This window comes from Rhinoraja longicauda, chromosome 34, assembly GCF_053455715.1.
Source record: "Rhinoraja longicauda isolate Sanriku21f chromosome 34, sRhiLon1.1, whole genome shotgun sequence".
NCBI lineage: Eukaryota > Metazoa > Chordata > Chondrichthyes > Rajiformes > Arhynchobatidae > Rhinoraja > Rhinoraja longicauda.
This window is the reverse complement of record NC_135986.1, coordinates 7,734,559-7,752,432: the sequence shown is the minus strand read 5'-3', so window position 1 is coordinate 7,752,432 and position 17,874 is coordinate 7,734,559. Positions and strand designations below refer to the sequence as shown.

Here is a 17,874-nt window from a genome sequence, read left to right as displayed (position 1 = left end):
TCTTGTTGGAAAAAAACAGTCATTGGCTTAGACCAACCACAAAAGCACAGCATGAGAAAAGGCCACTCAGCCCTTCAGGGTTTATGCTATCCCTTTGAGAATGTCAACAATGGCTTCCTGTCTCCGTGAGATGAGGAAACTGGCCAGAATAATTAGCCAGACTTCTGCACGCTGCTCCAGAATGCCTCTTACACACACTGCTAGTTGGTGGAGTCCAGAAACACTCAAGCACAAGACTTGCTCTCTGAGCTTTAGCAGGCAGTTAAAGTATACAAGTCTCAGGGAATGGATTAGTCTGCATTTGCTGGAAATCAGAACTGAAAACAAAAAATACTCAAAGTTCACCACAGGTCAGGCTGCAAATGTAGAAACGTTGAAGAACACTTTGTCAGAGCTGGACAAAGGGTCTTGAATGTGAAGCATTAGTTCAACACTTCTCCAAAGGTATAGCCTGACTGACTGAAGATATATAGAGAGAGATATGGAGAGCGAGATATGGAGAGAGAAGGGGAGAGGGAGGGAGAGAGAGAGGGAGAGAGAGAGAGAGAGAGGGAGAGAGAGAGGGAGAGAGGGGGAGAGAGAGGGAGAGAGAGAGAGAGAGAGAGAGAGAGAGAGAGAGAGAGAGAGAGAGAGAGAGAGAGAGAGAGAGAGAGAGAGAGAGAGAGAGAGAGAGAGAGAGAGAGAGAGAGAGAGAGAGAGAGAGAGAGAGAGAGAGAGAGAGAGAGAGAGAGAGAGAGAGAGAGAGAGAGAGAGAGAGAGAGAGAGAGAGAGAGAGAGAGAGAGAGAGAGAGAGAGAGAGAGAGAGAGAGAGAGAGAGAGAGAGGGAGGGAGAGAGAGGGGGAGAGAGAGAGAGAGAGCGAGATGGGAGATGGAGAGAGAGATGGAGAGAGAGAAAGAAAGATGGGGAGAGAGAGAGATGGAGGGATGGAGAGAGAGAGAGGGAGGGAGTCTTCAGATTCTTTAATTAGGAAAGAACTGCAGATGCTGGTTTAGATCAAAGGTAGACACAAAATGCTGGAGGAACTAAGCGGGACAGGCAGCATCTCTGGAGAGAAGGAGCGGGTGATGTTTGGGCTGGAGACCCTTCTCCAGACAAGATGGAGGGCAGCCACACTCACTTCAGCTCTGCTGTCATCCTGCTGTGATTTGGGGCCTTTAGTGTCGGTGGGGGAATGACTCTGCCTCACCAGGTCGGGCAGATTGACGTGAGTGGTGAAGCCATTGCTGTCCGCATGAAGGACGCCTCGTTCCTCCTCAGGGGTCTGTGGAGAGAAAAGCAAGACTGCCGGTGATATACAGCTGCTCCTCGACGTGAGATGCTTCGACTTTACGGTCGTGCAAAAGCCATACACATTCAGTAGAAACCCTACTGTGAATTTGGAATTTTATTACAAAATGGCCTTTGTGTTAGATGATTTTGCCCCACTGTAGGCTAATGTAAGTGTTCTGAGCACGTTTAAGTTAGGGTCTCCACCCAAATTGTCAGCCTTTCCTTCTCTCCTGAGCTGGTGCCTGACCCACTGAGTTACTCCAGCATTTTGTGTCTACCTTCACGTTTAAGTTAGGCCAGGCTATGATGTTGGGTAGGCCAGGCTAGGCTATGATGTTGGGTAGGTTAGGTGGCTATGATGTTGGGTAGGCCAGGCTAGGCTATGATGTTGGGTAGTTAGGCTCGGCTATGATGTTGGGTAGGTTAGGTGGCTATGATGTTGGGTAGTTAGGCTAGGCTATGATGTTGGGTAGTTAGGCTAGGCTATGATGTTGGGTAGGCCAGGCTAGGCTATGATGTTGGGTAGGTTAGGTGGCTATGATGTTGGGGAGGTTAGGTGGCTATGATGTTGGGTAGGCCAGGCTAGGCTATGATGTTGGGTGGGTTAGGTGGCTATGATGTTGGGTAGGCCAGGCTAGGCTATGATGTTGGGTAGGTTAGGTGGCTATGATGTTGGGTAGGTTAGGTGGCTATGATGTTGGGTAGGCCAGGCTAGGCTATGATGTTGGGTGGGTTAGGTGGCTATGATGTTTGGTAGGTCAGGTAGCTAGGTTGTTGGGTGTTGGGATGTTGGGTAGGTTGACAGATTCTTGATTAGTGCGGGTGTCAGGGGTTATGGGGAGAAGGCAGGAGAATGGGGTTGAGAGGGAAAGATGGATCAGCCATGATTGAATGGTGGAGCAGGCTTGATGGGCTAAATGGCCTAATTCTGCCCCTACGACTTGTCTTTTTAAACGTCGTGATAGTACAACGCTGATCTCCATTGAAATATGCAGCAAGTCCAAACTTGCATTCAAGAGAGTTAGAGTCTTTGGGCTAAAGGAATCAAGGGGTATGGGGGAGAAAGCAGGAACGTGGTACTGATTGAGAATGATCAGCCATGATCACATTGAATGGCGGTGCGTACAGGCTCGAAGGGCCGAATGGCCTCCTCCTGCACCTATTGTCTGTTGTTACTTAACCGTTAGGTTGTGCTGTCATGTTTAACACTCTTCATAAGTTCATAAGTGATATGAAGAGCATTAAACGTGTTAACTATCTATCTATCTCTGCCGTAACTATATCCATTGACCTGGGCAGCCACGGTGGCGCAGCGGTAGAGTTGCTGCCTTACAGCGCCGGAGACCCGGGTTCAATCCCGACTCTGGGTGCTGTCTGTACGGAGTTTGCACGGAGTTTGCACGTTCTCTCCGTGACTTGCGTGGGTTTTAGACAATAGACAATTTTTCTCCAAGATCTCCAAAGACGTGCAGGTATGTAGGTTAATTGGCTTGGTTTGTGTGTATATTGTCCCGAGTGGGTGTAGGATGGTGTTAGTGTGTGGGGATCGCTGGTCGGCGCGGACTTGGTGGGCCGAAGGGCCTGTTTCCGCGCTGTATCTCTAACCACTAAACTAAACTCTACAATAGTTCTATCCAACACAATGTAAATTGTCCCTAGTGTGTGTAGGATAGTGTTAGTGTGCGGGGATCGCTGGTCGGCGCAGACTCGGTGGGCCGAAGGGCCTGTTTCCGTGCTGTATCTCTAAACTAAACTAATAGCCTTGGCCTAAACGGCCTTCTGTGGCAGTGAATCCCACTTCCACAGAGCAGGGACCAGATGGAGGAGTGACATTATGCGATGAATTGGATCCCATTGTTACCATGGTTGCCATTGCAAAACTCTGCGTTGCTCCCGAAGGCCAGGACTCTTTTCTAATACGAGAGGGATACACCGAGCACCGAACCTACCCTCTGAACTATCATCGTCCCGTCTCCGTAGCTGCTGTTGGACGTTTCAACCACTGCGGGCTCTTCATCATCGTGAACCACCATTGTGCTGACCCTGTCTGTGTCACCGTCATTGGCACGGTTTTGCCTGAAGAATAAAAATTTAAAACATAATGCATGGACGACACATGGGAGACCCGGGTTCGATCCCGACTACGGGCGCCGTCTGTGTGGAGTTTGTACGTTCTCCCCGTGACCCGCGGGGGTTTTCTCCGGGTGCTCCGGTTTCCTCCCACACTCCAAAGACGTGCAGGTCTGTAGGTTAATTGGCTTGGTATGATTGCAATTTGTCCCTGGTGTGTGTAGGAGGACGCTGTTAGTGTGCGGGGATTGCTGGTCGGTGCGGACTCGGTGGGCTGAAGGGCCTGTTTCCGCGCTGTATCTCTAAACAAAACAAAACCTAGGACTCGAGGGTGCGAGCTACAGGGAGAGGTTGAGCAGGCTGGGTCTCTATTCCTTGGAGCGCAGGAGGATGAGAGGAGATCTTATCGAGGTGTCAAAAACATGAGAAGAATAGATCGGGTAGACGCACAGAGTCTCTTGCCCAGTGTCGGGAAATTGAGAACCATAGGACATGGGTTTAAGGTGAGGGGGGGGGGAGATTTAATAGGAACCTGAGGGGCAACGTTTTCACACAATTGTTGGTGGGTGTATGGAACGAGCTGCCATAGGAGGTAGTTGAGGCTGGGACTATTGCAACGTTTAAGAAACATTTAGGCAGGTACATGGATAGGACAGGTTTCCTACGTCACCCATCCTCTGGAGAAAGGGAATGGGCGAGGTTTCGGGTCGAGACCCTTCTTCAGACTGATGTCAGGGGAGGGGGCGGGACAGAGATAGGATGTAGTCGGAGACGGGAAGACTGATGGGGGACCTGGGAAGGGGGAGGGGATGGAGAGAGAGAGGGACAGCAGGGGCTACCTGAGGTTAGAGAAGTCAATGTTCATACCACTGGGGTGTGAGCTTCCCAAACGATATATGAGGTGCTGTTCCTCCACTTTGCGCTGGGCCTCACTCTGACAATGGAGGAGGCCCAGGACAGTTTGGTCTCTCGTGGGGATGGTCTCGGTGAGGTCTGCCGTGTGACTTGTATGCCAAACAAAGCATTTCACGGAAGATAAGACACAGAAAGCTGGAGGAACCCAGCGGGGCAGACAGACAGGCAGCACCTCTGGAGAGTAGGAATGGGGGGCGTTTCAGGTGCAGCTGGGGACAGGCGTGAATAGAGGACCGTTTATCCGTTCATCGCCCCGTCCCGGTACGCACCCTGATCGGGAACCGTCGGAGCTGGAGAGGTTCTCGTCCTGGCGCTCGTTCTCTGCTTCCTCGTCGTCATCGTCGGTGCTGCCAGACTCCTCGCTGGAGGACGAGTAGTCCATCACTTTGACCGGCGGCTTGGGCAGCTCGTCGGGGCGGCCATCCTTGCCCAGGTTCAGCATGTCCTTGAGGGGAAATGCAGAAGGCCTTTCACAACGGGCCGTCGGAAGCGACACAACCCAACGGAGCCCACACACAGACAACACTGTCAACCCAAGACGTTCAACTCTTGAAATCACCCAGGTAGAAACAAAATGGAGACTTTTGATCGTCACCCACGAGCCAGTGCTCAAAATGGCCTCCTAATAAAAGAGGAAAGCTTTTGACACACTGTTGAACAATTAAAATAAGGATCATAATAAACATTACATGTCAATGTAGCATCAATATATATATATATAATGTGCAGGAAGATAGACAAAAAATGCTGAAGTAACTCAGCAGTATCCTACCACAACCAGAGAGCATCAACCTCATTGGTGACCCTCGGACTATCCTTGATGGGACTTTGCTGGCTTTCCCTTGCACTAAACGTTATTCCCTTATCATGTATCTGTACACTGTGGACGGCTCGATTGTAATCGTGTCTTGTCTTTCCGCTGACTGGTTAGCACGCAACAAAAGCTTCTCACTGTACCTCCGTACACGTGACAATAAACTAAACTGTAGACATCTCTGAAGAGAAGGAATAGATGATGCTTCAAACAGTCTGAAGAAGGGTCTGGACCCGAAACGTCGCCCATTCCTTCTCTCCAGAGATGTTGCCTGTCCCGCTGAGTTGCCCCAGCATTTTGTGCCTATCTTCAATATATATAAATAATGAGCATTTAATAGTTTACCTCGGGATTTGACTTCGGCCTCCTCCTGCACCTATTGTCTATTGTCTATCCCACACGTCGTGAATGACTTTTCCCTGGTGGCATCAAGACCATCCGCCCAGCAATTGATGCTGCCCTGGCCTCGATGTCTACCCTTGGCCTACAACTTTAGGCTGCGCACGCCATACGCAAGAAGAAGAAGTAGAATTTACCTCGCCTAGTCGCTATGATTGTGTTGAGATGTGTCTTAAATTTGGCAAATTTTCTTTACAGAACTAGCTTAGATTGTGTGTCTAGGTTGGCGTGGATGAGTTGGGCTTGTTTCCGGGCTGCATGCCTCTAGAGACCCCCTTTCACAACATCAAATCTGTTCTTAAATGCAGGAATCTTGCAAAATTCACTCAGCATTTGAAGAATTTACGCAAAGAGGACCATCAGGTAAGTTTTAAATGGAATTTTAATTAGTTTGGAATGAGCACTACTTACAATATAATTTCCAACTAGACTAGTCCACTCTCTGACTATCTTTGATCAATGATTCCTTTAGCCATCTTTCCAGAGTAAATGTTTTCACCCAGAGAGTTGTAAATTTGTGGAATTCTCTGCCACAGAGGGCAGTGGAGGCCAATTCACTGGATGAATTTAAGAGAGAGTTAGATAGAGCTCTAGGGGCTAGCGGAATCAAGGGATATGGGGAGAAGGCAGGCACGGGTTACTGATTGTGGATGATCAGCCATGATCACAATGAATGGCGGTGCTGGCACCTATTTTCAATGTTTCTACACTTGATGGGCCGAATGGCCTAATTCTCCAATCACTCATGAATATAAAGGTAGAGACATATAGCAGGTCAAAGTGATACAGCCTCGAAACAGGCTCTTCGGCACAGTTTGCCCACACCGACCAACATGCCCCATCGACACGAGTCTCACTTGCCTGTGTTTGGCCCATATCCATCTAAACCTGTCCTATCCATGCACCTGTCTAAATGTTTCTTAAATGCTCCATTACCCCCGGCAGTTCGTTCCATACACCCACCACCCTTTGTGTAAGATTGTTATCCCTCAGGTTGCGATGAAATCTTTCTCCCCTTGACTGTAAACACATGTCATGGTGCAGCCTGAAGCCTACTTTCACTTCAATAACCTCAATGGCTTTATTGAGTATTAGTCGAGCATCAAGTCTTCCAATGTTACCCACAGCTGCTGCAACTGAATTACTGCTTCAGCAGTGCTGCTAACTCTGTGCGTGTGGGAGAGGGGAGTGGGGAGAGAGAGTGGGGAGAGGGGAAGGGAGGGAGGGGAGAGGGAGGGGGAAAAGGAGAGAGAGGAACGAGAGGGAGAGAGGGATAAAGAAAGAGGGGGAGGAGGAGTGGGAGTGAGAGGGGGAGAAGGAGAGAGAGGAGAAGGGGAGAAGGGAAAGGGAGGGAGAAAAGGAGAAAGGAGGGAGAGGGGAGAGGAAGCGAGAGAGAGGGGAGAGGGAGAGAGGGGGTGGAGGGGGAGAGAGAGGGGAGGGGGAGAAGGGGAAGGGAGGGAGAGGAAGGGGAGAGGGAGGGTGTAAAGGAGAGAGAGGAAGGAGAGGGAGAGAGGGATAAAGAAAGAGGGGGAGAAGGAGAGGGAGAGAGAGAGCAAGAGGGGGGAGGGAGGGGGAGAGAGAGATGGGGAGAGAAGGGGAAGGGAGGGAGAGAGGGAGGTGGAAAAGGAGAGAGAGAGGAAGGAGAGGGAGAGAGAGAGGAATAAAGAGGGGGAGAGTGAGAGGGGGAAAAGGAGAGAGAAAAGAGAGGGAGAGAGGGATAAAGAGAGTGGAGAGGGAGAGGAGAGGGGAAGAAGGGGACGGAGAGGAAGGAGAGAGGGCGGGGGAAAAGGAGAGAGGAAGGAGAGGGACAAAGAGGGTGAGAAGGAGAGGGAGCGATAGAGAAAGGGGAGAGGGAGAGAGAGAAGGGTGGAGAGGGGAGAGGGAGGGAGAGAGAGGGGGAGAGGGAGAGAAATAGAGAGAGGGGGGGGGGAAGAGGGGAGAGAGAGAGAGGGAGGGATGCATTTACATTTACTTCCAAACCCCAGCGCTAAGCGAGATTGACCCTAGGTGCAGTGCACATTGATCATCAACCATAAAGCCACGACGTTGGAACATAGAATGGCACTAACCTCGCCTATTGCCCTCTTATAGCTCTGCAGGTTTGCAAAGTTTGGCAGGCAAAAGGAAAGAAGGCAGACAGTTAAACATGAGCAAACACGAAGGTAATTCATATACAACATTGCCGCTCAAACAACTATAATGACATTTCTATCAAAGAAACACTAAAGAGACTTGACAATTTGGGAATAAATTTGCATGGCACTCATAGTTAACACAGGTTGCCTTAGATCATTCCAGAATTCAATAGCTTATATTCAAAACGGGTGGCGCGACGGTAGAGTTGCCGCCTTACAGCGCTTGCAACGCCAGAGACCCGGGTTCCATCCCGACTAGGGGCGCTGTCTGTACGCAGTCTTACGTTCCCCGCATGGGGGTTTCTCCGAGATCTTCGGTTTCTTCCCGCACTCCAAAGACGTGCAGGTTAGTGGGTTGATTGGCTTGGTACAAATGTAAATCGTCCCTCGTGTGTGTAGGACAGTGTTAGTGTGCGGGGATCGCTGGTGGGCGCGGACCCGGTGGGCCGAAGGGCCTGTTTCCGTGCTGTATTTCTAAACTAAACTAAACTACTGGGCTTGCCGTGAATGTCAAATATTCTCCATTATTTTGTTATCTTGGGCAGACAGTTGGCAGATGATTACTTGTTCATATGACATCGGTTAGTCACCGCTCTTGGTTGCATGAATAAGGCCCTTGAGAAGGCTTGGGTAGAATACAAAGCATAATGCTCGAACATTTACAAAGTACAGCAACATGAAACACGTGTACCAGCTTCAGCAGGTCACAGAGCCATAGAATGATACAGCGTGGAAACAGGCCCTCCGGCCCAACTTGCCCACACCAGCCAACATGTTCCAGCTACACTAGTCCCACCTGCCTGCGTTTGGTCCATATCCCTCCAAACCTGTCCTATCCATGTACCTGTCTAACTGTTTCTTAAACGTTGGGATAGTGCCAGCCTCAACTACCTCCTCCGGCAGCTTTAGAAAGAAGGCAAGTAGGAACTTCTTTAGTCAGAGGGGAGTTAATCCGTGGGTCTCATTGTGGAGGCCAAGTCAGTGGATATTTTTAAGGCAGAGATATTCAGATTCTTGTTTAGAACGGGTGTCAAGGGTTATGGGGAGAAGGCAGGAAATTGGGATTACGAGGCAGAGATCAGTCATGATTGAATGGTGGGGTAGACTCGATGGGCCGAATGGCCTAATTCTACTTCGAAAACTTGTGAACTTGTTCCATACACCCACCACCCTTTATGTGAAAAGGTTATCCCTCAGATTCCTATTAAATGTTTTCCCCTTCATCTTAAACCTATGTCCTCTGGTCCTCGATTCACCTACTCTGGGCAAGAGACTCTCTGCATCTACCCGGTCTATTCCTCCCATGATTTAAGGTCAAACCAAGATCCCAGAGCTGTTATGGTGACACACGTTCAAGATTGTGCAGAGATGGGAACAACTTTATCCAAGATCACAAGAAATCGCAGAGAATTGTGGACACAGCCCAGACCATCACACAAACCAACCACCCTTCCACCGACTCCATCTACACCTCACGCTGCCTTGGCAAGGCCAGCAGCCCAGACCATCACACAAACCAACCTCCCTTCCACCGACTCCATCTACACCTCACGCTGCCTCGGCAAGGCCAGCAGCATCATCAAGGACCAGTCTCACCCCCGGCCACTCCCTCTTCTCCCCTCTCCCATCGGGGCAAGAGGTACAGAAGTGTGGAAACGCACACCTCCAGATTCAGGGACAGTTTCTTCCTGGCTGTTATCAGGCAACTGAACCATCCCACCACAACCAGAGAGCAGTGCTGAACTACTATCTACCTCATTGGAGACCCTCGGACTATCCTCGATCGGACTTTATTGGCTTTACCTTGCACTAAACGTTATTCCCTTATCATGTATCTGTACACTGTGGACGGCTCGATTGCGATCATGTATTCGGCTGACTGGTTAGCAGACAACAGAAGCTTTTCACTGTACGTTGGTACACGTGACAATAAACTAATTCAAAGAGTTGCAGCTTGTAGTGGCAGGTCCTGCACTGCAGGTGTCACCATCGAGCTGGAGCTGGAGCTGGACTGGCTGGTGAATCAGTGATCCTGAGGTACTGTCGATCGTCGTGATTCACACAGCTCCAGGGGACAGACTCTACTACACTTTGTGCAAAGAGTGCATTTAACTCTGTACATCTTATGAAACTTGCTGCTTAAAGAGACCATCTCTCCTTCTGAGGCAGAAAACAAAACTGCCGGAGAATGGGCAGAGGGAGAGTTGCTGCCTCACAATAGACAATAGGTGCAGGAGGAGGCCATTCGGCCCTTCGAGCCTGTACGCACCGCCATTCAATGTGATCATGGCTGATCATTCACAATCAGTACCCCGTTCCTGCCTTCTCCCCATACCCCCTGACTCCGCTATCCTTAAGAGCTCTATCTAGCTCTCTCTTGAATACATTCAGAGAATTGGCCTCCACTGCCTTCTGAGGCAGAGAATTCCACAGATTCCCAACTCTCTGACTGAAAAAGTTTTTCCTCATCTCCGTTCGAAATGGCCGACCCCTTATTCTTAAACTGTGGCCCCTGGTTCTGGACTCCCCCAACATTGGGAACATGTTTCCTGCCTCTAACGTGTCCAACCCCTTAATAATCTTATACGTTTCGATAAGATCCCCTCTCACCCTTCTAATGGCACCAAAGAACAAATGCAACTGTGGAGAGGTGCAGACAATGGTGACCTACTGATGTGGTGGAGAGACATGCACTATGGACGATCTCCACAGAAGCAGAGATGTGGCACTGGCTGTGGCAAAGCGATTGAGGGAGTGCAGCGTCGGTTTACCAGTTTAATTCCCGGAATGGCGGGACTGTCATGTGTTGATAGACTGGAGCGACTAGGTTTGTACACACTGGGATTTAGAAGGAGAAAAGATATAGGTGTTTCGGGTCAAGACCCTTCTTCAGTGAGGGGCACTGAGGGGCGGGCCTCTTGTTATTTGTTCTCATCCTATCAAGAGAGAGCTAGATAGAGCTCTTAAGGATAGCGGGGTCAGGGGGTATGGGGAGAGGGCAGGAACGGGTTACTGATTGAGAATGATCAGCCATGATCACATTGAATGGCGGTGCTGGCTCGAAGGGCCGAATGGCCTCTTCCTGCAACTATTGTCTATTGTCTATCAGGGTATTTACCACATCCGACGCACGCCTTGCCTTCCTTTTCTGCAACTGCAAACCAATGTTTTCTCTCTTTCCCAGTTGTAACAGCAACTTTCCCAGTTGCCACAAACGCTTTTCACAGTACCTCGGTACACTTGACAATAAACGAAACCAACTAGATTCTATGATCTGAAGCATGAGCTGTTTCTACTTCCACCGGTGCTGTCGAACCCACCGGGTGCTTCCAGCATTCTTTGCTTTTCCTTCAGATTCTTTTAATTTTCTTCCCCTTTGGTCTAAATCTGGTTTAGTTTAGACGTACAGCCGCGGAAACAAGCCCTTCGGACCACCGCGTCCGCGCCGACCCGCGATCCCCGCAGGTCAACAGACTCGGGACAATTTACATTTACACCAAACCAATTAACCTACAAACCTGCACGTCTTTGGAGTGTGGGAGGATACCGAAGATCTCGGAGAAAACCCACGCAGGTCACGGGGAGAACGTACAAACTCCGTACAGACAGCGCCCGTGGTCGGGATGGAACCCGGGTCTCTGGCGCTGTGAGGCGGCAACTCTACCGCTGCGCCACCGTGCCGCCCTTTCTTGGCCACCATTAGAGTGCAAAACATTCGAGCGTACAGCAGTGCTGAACTATTATCTACCTCATTGGTGATCCTCGGACTATCTTTGATCGGACTTTACCTTGCACTAAACGTTATTCCCTTATCATGTAAATGGATCGATTGTGATCATGTATTGTCTTTCCGTTGACTGGTTGGCATGCGACAACTGCATCCTTCTGCAGTTGTACAGGGCCCTGGTGAGACCACACCTGCAGTATTGTGTGCAGTTTTGGTCTCCTAATTTGAGGAAGGACGTCCTTGCTATTGAGGGAGTACAGCGTTGGTTCACGAGGTTAATCCCCTGGATGGAGGGTTTGTCATATGAGGAAAGACTGGAAAGACTGGGCTTGTATTCACTGGAGTTTAGAAGGATGAGAAGGGGATCTTATCGAAACATATAAGATTATTAAGGGGTTAGACACGTTAGAGGCAGAAAACATGTTCCCAATGTTGGGGGAGTCCAGAACCAGGGGCCATAGTTTAAGAATAAGGGGCAGGCCATTTAGAACGGAGATGAGGAAAAACTTTTTCAGTCAGAGAGTTGTGAATCTGTGGAATTCTCTGCCTCAGAGGGCAGTGGAGGCCAATTGTCTGAATGCATTCAAGAGAGAGCTCTTAAGGATAGCGGAGTCAGGGGGTATGGGGAGAAGGCAGGAACGGGGTACTGATTGAGAATGATCAGCCATGATCACATTGAATGGCGGTGCTGGCTCGAAGGGCCGAATGTCCTCCTCCTGCACCTATTGTCTATTGTCTATTGGGATGTTATAGAAACGTATAAAATTATAAAAGGACTGGGACAAGCTAGATGCAGGAAAAATGTTCCAAATGTTGGGCGAGTCCAGAACCAGGGGCCACACACTGTCTAAGAATAAAGGCGAGTCCATTTAAAACTGAGGTGATAAAAGGCTTTTACACCCAGAGAGTTGTGAATCTGTGGAATTCTCCGCCACAGAGGGCAGTGGAGGCCGATTCACTGGATGGATTTAAGAGAGAGTTAGACAGAGCTCTAGGGGCTAGTGGAATCAAGGGATATGGGGAGAAGGCAGGCACGGGTTACTGATTGTGGATGATCAGCCATGATCACAATGAATGGCGGTGCTGGCTGGAAGGGCCGAGTGGCCTCCTCCTGCACCTGTTGTCTGTGTTTCTATGTAAAAGCTTTCCACTGTACCTCGGCACATGTGACAACAAATGGAATAAATAAATAAATAACCGACCGGTGACTTTAGGTGCATTCGGTACTTACAGCGGGTCTGCTGGGTCGTGAGGTAGTCCGGATCTCCTCGGGCTTTCCCCGGTTCACATCCTGGGAGATGAGCGGTGAGCCTTCGGGCTGAGTGGCCGCTGTGGCTGGGGGAAGGGGTGGAAGCAGGAATGGGTAACAAGTCAACAGCGGCCAGGTGGTCACATGGAAACACCACTGAGAAAAGCCCAGCAAGGCTCACCCCCTCACACAATAATCCCAGCCTGCCACCTCCAACCCAGTCAGCTTGTTTACTTTAGTTTGGAGATACAGCGCCGAAACAGGCCCTTCGGCCGGCCCACCAACCAGCGATCCCCGCACACTAACACCGTCCTACACTGGGGACAACCTTTACATTCATACCAAGCCAATTAGCCGACAAACCTTAACACCGTAACACCATTCTACACTGGGGACAACCTTTACATTCATACCAAGCCAATTAGCCTCCAAACCCATCTGTCTTTGGAGTGTGGGAGGAACGTAAAGTCAACCAGTCAACGGAAAGACAATACATGATCACAATCGATCCATTTACATGATAAGGGAATAATGTTTAGTGCAAGATAAAGTCCGATCAAAGATAGTCCGAGGGTCACCAATGAGGTAGATTGTAGTTCTGGACTGCTGTGCGCTCGAATGTTTTGCACTCTAATGGTGGCCAAGAAAGGGCGGCATGGTGGCGCAGCGGTAGAGTTGCCGCCTCACAGCGAATGCAGCGCCGGAGACTCAGGTTCCATCCTGACTACGGGCGTTGTCTGTACGGAGTTTGTACGTTCTCCCCGTGACCTGCATGGGTTTTCTCCGAGATCTTCGGTTTCCTCCCACACTCCAAAGACGTACAGGTATGTAGGTTAATTGACTGGGTAAATGTAAAAATTGTCCCTAGTGTGTGTAGGATAGTGTTAATGTGCGGGGATCGCTGGGCGGCGCGGACCCGGTGGGCCGAAGGGGCTGTTTCTGCGCTGTATCTCTAAATCTAAAAAAAATAATCATCTAAAAAACCCACGCAGGCCACAGGGAGTATGTACAAAGCCGTTGTTACAGAAGAGCTTGCTCCAGAAAGGACGAAGAAATGACACCATTAATTGTGAATGTCAAATGCCTTTTCATTGGCTATTTTCAAAAGCCTGCAAATAGCCACGCGGCACGGTGGCGCGGTGGTAGAGTTGCCGCCTCACCGCGCCAGAGACCCGGGCTCCACCCCCACCACGGGCGCCGTCTGTACGGAGTTTGTACATTCTCCCCGTGACCCGCGTGGGTTTTGTCCGGGATCTTCCGTTTCCTCCCACACTCCAAAGACGTGCAGCTTTGTAGGTTAACTGGCCTCGGTAAAAATGTGTAAATGTTAAATTGTCTCTGGTGCGTGTTAGTGTGCGGGGATGGCAGGTCGGTGCAGAATCGGTGGGCCGAAGGGCTTGTTTCCACGCTGTATCTCTAAACTAAACTAAACCAATCCTGCGTGCCAATATAAACACTGTGCCAAGTGCAGCCTGTAGGTCATTAGGTCTACAGCAGAGGAATAGAGCCCTCGACACCCCCCCCCCCCCGAGGCACATTGGCATTAGTGCTCCCTGAGGATCTACCCCTGTGAAGCTTAATTCAACACATGCAGCACATCGTCCCATTTCTTCTCTCTCCTGCACTCCATCTAGGCTATTTCACTCTGCACCTCCATGGGGTGGCAATTTCTCACACTCTGTGGTAAAATAGTTCCTCCTCATTTCCTTTCTGAAAGTATGTCCTTTTATTCCTTTAATGCCCTCTGGTCCTAGACTCTCCCACTAGTGGAAACATCCTCTCCACATCCACTCTATCCAGGCCGCTCACTATTCGGCAAGTTTCAATAAGGGCCCCCTTCATTCTTCTAAACTCCAAGGAGCAAATTACTCCATTCGGCCCATCAAGTCTACTCCGCCATTCAATCATGGCTGATCTATCTCTCCCTCCTAACCCCATTCTCCTGCCTTCTCCCCATATCCCCTGACACCCGCACTAATCAAGAATCTAACAATGCCCGCCTTAAAAATATCCATTGACTTGGCCTCCACAGCCGTCTGTGGTAAAGAATTCCACAGATTCAGCACCCTGTGACTAAAGAAATTCCTCCTCACCTCCTTTCTGAAGGAACGTCCTTTATTCCTGAGGCTGTGCCCTCTGGTCCTAGACTCTCCCCCTAGTGGAAACATCCTCTCCACATCCACTCTATCCAGGCCGCTCACTATTCGGCAAATTTCAATAAGGCCCCCCTTCATTCTTCTAAAATCCAGCAAGTAATCTACAACCTCAGTTTGCCCTCAAGCTAAAATGTTTTCTCCACATCTACTCTGCCAAAGCTTGACATAATTTTAAAGACTTCTATCATCATCTCTTAGCTTTCTCTTTGCTACTGAATAACTCAGCAGGTCAGGCAGCATCTCTGGAGAAAAAGGAGAGGGTCGGGGTCCTTCTTCAGTCTGAGAAGGGACCCGACCCGAAACGTCACCTATCCTATACAGCACTTTGGTCAACGTGGGTTGTTTTTAAATGTGCTTTACAAATAAAATTGACTTGACTTGAAGATGGTACTGAAAACACACAGGAATCCAATTCTTCTCCCCTCTCCCATCAGGCAAAAGATACAGAAGTGTGAAAACGGACACGTCCAGATTCAGAGACGGTTTCTTCCCGGCTGTTATCAGGCAACTGAACCATCCTACCACAACCAGAGAGCGGTCCAGAGCTACCATCTACCTCATTGGAGACCCGCGGACTACCTTTGATTGGACTTCACCTTGCACCAAACGTCCTTCACGTTATACCCTTTATCATATTCAGGTGCCCCCTGACTTACGATGCTTCGACTTACGATATTTCAACTTTGCGATGGTTCAAACGGCAGCGATCCTTAGCGAGCCACCGCCTGCTTCCGGCCACGTGATCGCGTGTATTAAATGCATTCCAGCTTACGATACTTTCGGTTTACGACGGGTTTCTAGGAACGTGACCCCCATCATAAGTCGAGGAGCACCTGTACCTCTAGACTGTGGATGGTTCGATTGTTCATAAGTGATAGCAGCAGAATTAGGCCATTCGGCCCATCAAGTCCACTCCGCCATTCAATCATGGCCGGTCTATCTTTCCCCTCTCAACCCCTCTCTCCTGCCTTATCCCTATAAACCCCCGACACCCTGCATATAATCATGTATTGTCTTTCGAAGGTAATTATTCACAAAATGCTGGAGTAACTCAGCATCTCAGGAGAGAAGGAATGGGCGACGTTTCGGGTCGAGACCCTTCTTCAGACTGATGTCAGGGGGGCGGGACAAAGGAAGGATATAGGTGGAGACAGGAAGATAGAGAGAGAACTGGGAAGGGGAGGGGACGGGAGGGACAGAGGAACTATCTAAAGTTGGAGAAGTCAATGTTCATACCACTGGGCTGCAAGCTGCCCAGGCGAAATATGAGGTGCTGTTCCTCCAATTTGCGCTGGGCCTCACTATGGCACTGGAAGAGGCCCATGACAGGAAGGTCAGACTGGGAGTGGGAGTTGAAGTGCTGAGCCACCGGAAGATCAGGTTGGTTAAGGTGGACTGAGCGAAGGTGTTGAGCGAAGCGATCGCCGAGCCTGCGTTTGGTTTCGCCGATGTAGAGAAGTTGACATTCTAGAGCAGCGGATGCAATAGATGAGGTTGGAGGAGGTGCAGGTGAACCTCTGTCTCACCTGGAAAGACTGTTTGGGTCCTTGGATGGAGTCGAGGGGGGAGGTAAAGGGACAGGTGTTGCATCTCGTGCCGTTGCAGGGGAAAGTGCCCGGGGATGGGGCGGTTTGGGTAGGAAGGGACGAGTGGACCAGGGAGTTACGGAGGGAACGGTCTCTGCGGAACGCAGAAAGGGGAGGGGATGGGAAGATCTGGCCAGTGGTGGGGTCTTCCACTGACTCCCAGTTCTCCCTCTATCTTCCTGTCTCCACCTATATCCTTCCTTTGTCCCGCCCCCCTGACATCAGACTGAAGAAGGGTCTCGACCCAAAACATCGCCCATTCCTTCTCTCCTGAAATGCGGCCTGACCCGCTGAGTTACTCCAGCATTTTGTGAATAAATACCTTCGATTTGTACCAGCATCTGCAGTTATTTTCTTACACTATGTATTGTCTTTCCGCTGACTGGATAGCACTCAACAAAAGCTTTTCACTGTACCCCGGTACTGTGACCGTAAACTGAACAGTACTTGAAACCAGCGTCCGTACTTGTAATTCTGTTGCGCTCCATTGACCCGGTGCCAAGTACTCGGTGGGGGCCGATCTGTGGAAGGCTCTCCGCCCGTTCCCATCCTGGCTCAATCCTGCGCAGGTCCGGATTGCTGAAACCACATCAAGTCATTCGTGATTAAATAACCCCACAGCTTGTGCAAAATGACTGCGCGTTTCATGATCGTGACGGATGAGAGGGGATCTTATTGAAACGTATAAGATTACTAATCCTTGAGTGTCATTCACTGTCGTGCTGAGGAATTGCAGCATTTTGGGATGAGATAATAGTAAACCACCATCTGCAGTTCCTTCCTACAGTTTAAACACCCGTTTGCCAGTTTAGATGAATTCAAGAAATTGGAATTTAGAAGGATGAGAGGAGATCTTATCGAAACGTATAAGATTATTAAGGGGTTGGACACGTTAGAGGCAGGAAACATGTTCCCAATGTTGGGGGAGTCCAGAACAAGGGGCCACAGTTTATGAATAAGGGGTAGGGGGGAAGTTGGATTGGATTTACGGGAGGGGGTCTCGGAGGGGAGGGCGCTCCTCAAACTGCGGAGCATGCTGGGACAATACAGCTCCCTCCCTCTCCCCCGTGACACACTGGCCAACCTGAGGAGCACCTTCAGCAACAGGCTGGTCCCACCAACATGCACCACACAACGCCACAGGAGATCCTTCTTCCCTGTGGCTATCAAACTCAATAGAAAATAGTTGCAGGAGGAGGCCATTTGGCCCTTCGAGCCAGCACCGCCATTCACTGTGATCATAATAATAATAATAATAATAATACATTTTATTTATATAGCGCTTTTCATATACTCAAAGACGCTTTACAGAGATTTTGAGAACATAGGGAAATGAATAAATAGATAAATAAGTAAATAAATAAATGAACAGAGAAAGGAGACAGAAGGTGAGGTGACCTTCAGTGGTTGAAGGCAGTACTGAACAGGTGAGACTTCAGCGATGTTTTGAATGTGGTGAGTGTGGAGGAGTCTCTAACGGTTTGGGGTAGTGAGTTCCATAGGGTGGGAGCAGCGATGGAGAAAGCCCTGTCCCCCCAGGATCTGAGTTTAGT

At 49.7% G+C, this 17,874-nt stretch overlaps 1 protein-coding gene across 1 annotated transcript in view; it reads right to left on the bottom strand.

Annotated features, from left to right (window-relative positions):
• LOC144609312 (misshapen-like kinase 1) overlaps window positions 1–17,874 on the bottom strand; it is a 63,199-nt gene that overhangs the window by 10,503 nt on the left and 34,822 nt on the right. Inside the window, exons 6-11 of the mRNA XM_078427743.1 lie at window positions 16,788–16,900; window positions 12,562–12,665; window positions 7,538–7,561; window positions 4,525–4,700; window positions 3,220–3,346; window positions 1,119–1,262 (exon numbers count right to left, since the gene is read on the bottom strand). Coding sequence (XP_078283869.1) covers window positions 1,119–1,262; window positions 3,220–3,346; window positions 4,525–4,700; window positions 7,538–7,561; window positions 12,562–12,665; window positions 16,788–16,900 — 688 coding nt within the window. The remainder of the gene's footprint in view (window positions 1–1,118; window positions 1,263–3,219; window positions 3,347–4,524; window positions 4,701–7,537; window positions 7,562–12,561; window positions 12,666–16,787; window positions 16,901–17,874) is intronic.